This window comes from Ceratina calcarata, unplaced genomic scaffold (assembly GCF_001652005.2).
Source record: "Ceratina calcarata isolate Rehan_Ccalc_2016 unplaced genomic scaffold, ASM165200v1 scaffold901, whole genome shotgun sequence".
In the NCBI taxonomy this organism is placed as follows: Eukaryota; Metazoa; Arthropoda; class Insecta; order Hymenoptera; family Apidae; genus Ceratina; species Ceratina calcarata.
In genome coordinates, this window is record NW_017180381.1 from 9,480 (window position 1) to 12,443 (window position 2,964).

The 2,964-nt window shown below is 32.5% G+C and overlaps 1 protein-coding gene across 1 annotated transcript in view; it reads left to right on the forward strand.

The window, feature by feature from the left end:
• The window catches only part of LOC108631529 (transcription factor Sox-17-alpha-A-like), a 5,338-nt gene extending 2,512 nt beyond the window's left edge, over positions 1–2,826 (forward strand). Inside the window, exon 2 of the mRNA XM_018035515.2 lies at positions 2,505–2,826. Coding sequence (XP_017891004.2) covers positions 2,505–2,801 — 297 coding nt within the window. The 3' untranslated portion in view covers positions 2,802–2,826. The remainder of the gene's footprint in view (positions 1–2,504) is intronic.
• The last annotated feature ends 138 nt before the right edge of the window (positions 2,827–2,964 follow it).

The window sequence follows — 2,964 nt, forward strand, 5'->3', positions numbered from 1 at the left end:
GTTCCATGTAATTTCGAAAAAATTCAGTCACTTCTTAATTACAGAGAATGAAGAATCGAAGGAAAACTCGGAAAAACAATTTTTATCGACGCTTCGATTTATGCTAGAATTTTCTTTTATATGAAATTCCAGTTCCATGAAATTTCGAGGAAATTCAGTGATTTTTTAATTACAGAAAAGTAAGAATCGAAAGAAAACTCGGAAAAACGATATTTATCGACGCCTTCATTTAGGCTAGAATTTTCTTTTATATGAAACGTCTTTTAAAGAAACAGTTCTGCAATTTCGAGGAAATTCAGTCACTTCTTAATTACAGAGAATGAAGAATCGAAGGAAAACTCGGAAAAACAATTTTTATCGACGCTTCGATTTATGCTAGAATTTTCTTTTATATGAAATTCCAGTTCCATGAAATTTCGAGGAAATTCAGTGATTTTTTAATTACAGAAAAGTAAGAATCGAAAGAAAACTCGGAAAAACGATATTTATCGACGCCTTCATTTAGGCTAGAATTTTCTTTTATATGAAACGTCTTTTAAAGAAACAGTTCTGCAATTTCGAGGAAATTCAGTCACTTCTTAATTACAGAGAATGAAGAATCGAAGGAAAACTCGGAAAAACAATTTTTATCGACGCTTCGATTTATGCTAGAATTTTCTTTTATATGAAATTCCAGTTCCATGAAATTTCGAGGAAATTCAGTGATTTTTTAATTACAGAAAAGTAAGAATCGAAAGAAAACTCGGAAAAACGATATTTATCGACGCCTTCATTTAGGCTAGAATTTTCTTTTATATGAAACGTCTTTTAAAGAAACAGTTCTGCAATTTCGAGGAAATTCAGTCACTTCTTAATTACAGAGAATGAAGAATCGAAGGAAAACTCGGAAAAACAATTTTTATCGACGCTTCGATTTATGCTAGAATTTTCTTTTATATGAAATTCCAGTTCCATGAAATTTCGAGGAAATTCAGTGATTTTTTAATTACAGAAAAGTAAGAATCGAAAGAAAACTCGGAAAAACGATATTTATCGACGCCTTCATTTAGGCTAGAATTTTCTTTTATATGAAACGTCTTTTAAAGAAACAGTTCTGCAATTTCGAGGAAATTCAGTCACTTCTTAATTACAGAGAATGAAGAATCGAAGGAAAACTCGGAAAAACAATTTTTATCGACGCTTCGATTTATGCTAGAATTTTCTTTTATATGAAATTCCAGTTCCATGAAATTTCGAGGAAATTCAGTGATTTTTTAATTACAGAAAAGTAAGAATCGAAAGAAAACTCGGAAAAACGATATTTATCGACGCCTTCATTTAGGCTAGAATTTTCTTTTATATGAAACGTCTTTTAAAGAAACAGTTCTGCAATTTCGAGGAAATTCAGTCACTTCTTAATTACAGAGAATGAAGAATCGAAGGAAAACTCGGAAAAACAATTTTTATCGACGCTTCGATTTATGCTAGAATTTTCTTTTATATGAAATTCCAGTTCCATGAAATTTCGAGGAAATTCAGTGATTTTTTAATTACAGAAAAGTAAGAATCGAAAGAAAACTCGGAAAAACGATATTTATCGACGCCTTCATTTAGGCTAGAATTTTCTTTTATATGAAACGTCTTTTAAAGAAACAGTTCTGCAATTTCGAGGAAATTCAGTCACTTCTTAATTACAGAGAATGAAGAATCGAAGGAAAACTCGGAAAAACAATTTTTATCGACGCTTCGATTTATGCTAGAATTTTCTTTTATATGAAATTCCAGTTCCATGAAATTTCGAGGAAATTCAGTGATTTTTTAATTACAGAAAAGTAAGAATCGAAAGAAAACTCGGAAAAACGATATTTATCGACGCCTTCATTTAGGCTAGAATTTTCTTTTATATGAAACGTCTTTTAAAGAAACAGTTCTGCAATTTCGAGGAAATTCAGTCACTTCTTAATTACAGAGAATGAAGAATCGAAGGAAAACTCGGAAAAACAATTTTTATCGACGCTTCGATTTATGCTAGAATTTTCTTTTATATGAAATTCCAGTTCCATGAAATTTCGAGGAAATTCAGTGATTTTTTAATTACAGAAAAGTAAGAATCGAAAGAAAACTCGGAAAAACGATATTTATCGACGCCTTCATTTAGGCTAGAATTTTCTTTTATATGAAACGTCTTTTAAAGAAACAGTTCTGCAATTTCGAGGAAATTCAGTCACTTCTTAATTACAGAGAATTAAGAATCGAAAGAAAATTCGGAAAAACAATTTTTATCGACGCTTCTATTTAGGCGAGAATTTTCTTTTATATGAAACGCCTTTTAAAGAAACAGTTCCATAATTTCGAAGAAATTCAGTCATTTCTTAATCACAAAGAATTAAGAATCGTAAGAAAACTCGGAAAAACAAAATTTTCTTTTATATGAAACGCCTTTTAAAGAAACAGTTGCTTAATTTTGAGGAAATTCAGTCACTTGTAAATTACAGAACTTTGAGATGTTGGAAATTGATTTTCAGATACCTGGCATGTTGAGCGGTCCCGGGCAGCAGAGACTGGAGGACATGTCCTGGCTGGCTTCCGGCCCGCCACTGGAATATCAACAAGGGATATCGCCGATTCCCGCGGGGGTGAAGATGTGCCATTCAGGCAGCTCGGCCCAGAGAAGTCTCAAGGAGCAACGGATACGTCGCCCTATGAACGCGTTCATGGTCTGGGCAAAGGTCGAGCGAAAGAAGCTCGCCGACGAGAATCCTGATCTCCATAACGCCGATCTCAGCAAGATGCTCGGTAAGTTCCCACCAATTCGTTATTAACTTTCTATTTATAAATCCTAACAAATGCTCCAATTTCTTTCACAATTTCTACTCATTCATTCTCCTCTTTCTATATTATTATTATTATTATTATTATTTTACTGCGTGAAGATTTATGGTTATTATAATATTTCATTTGTGTTCTACATGCAGTCTATAATGT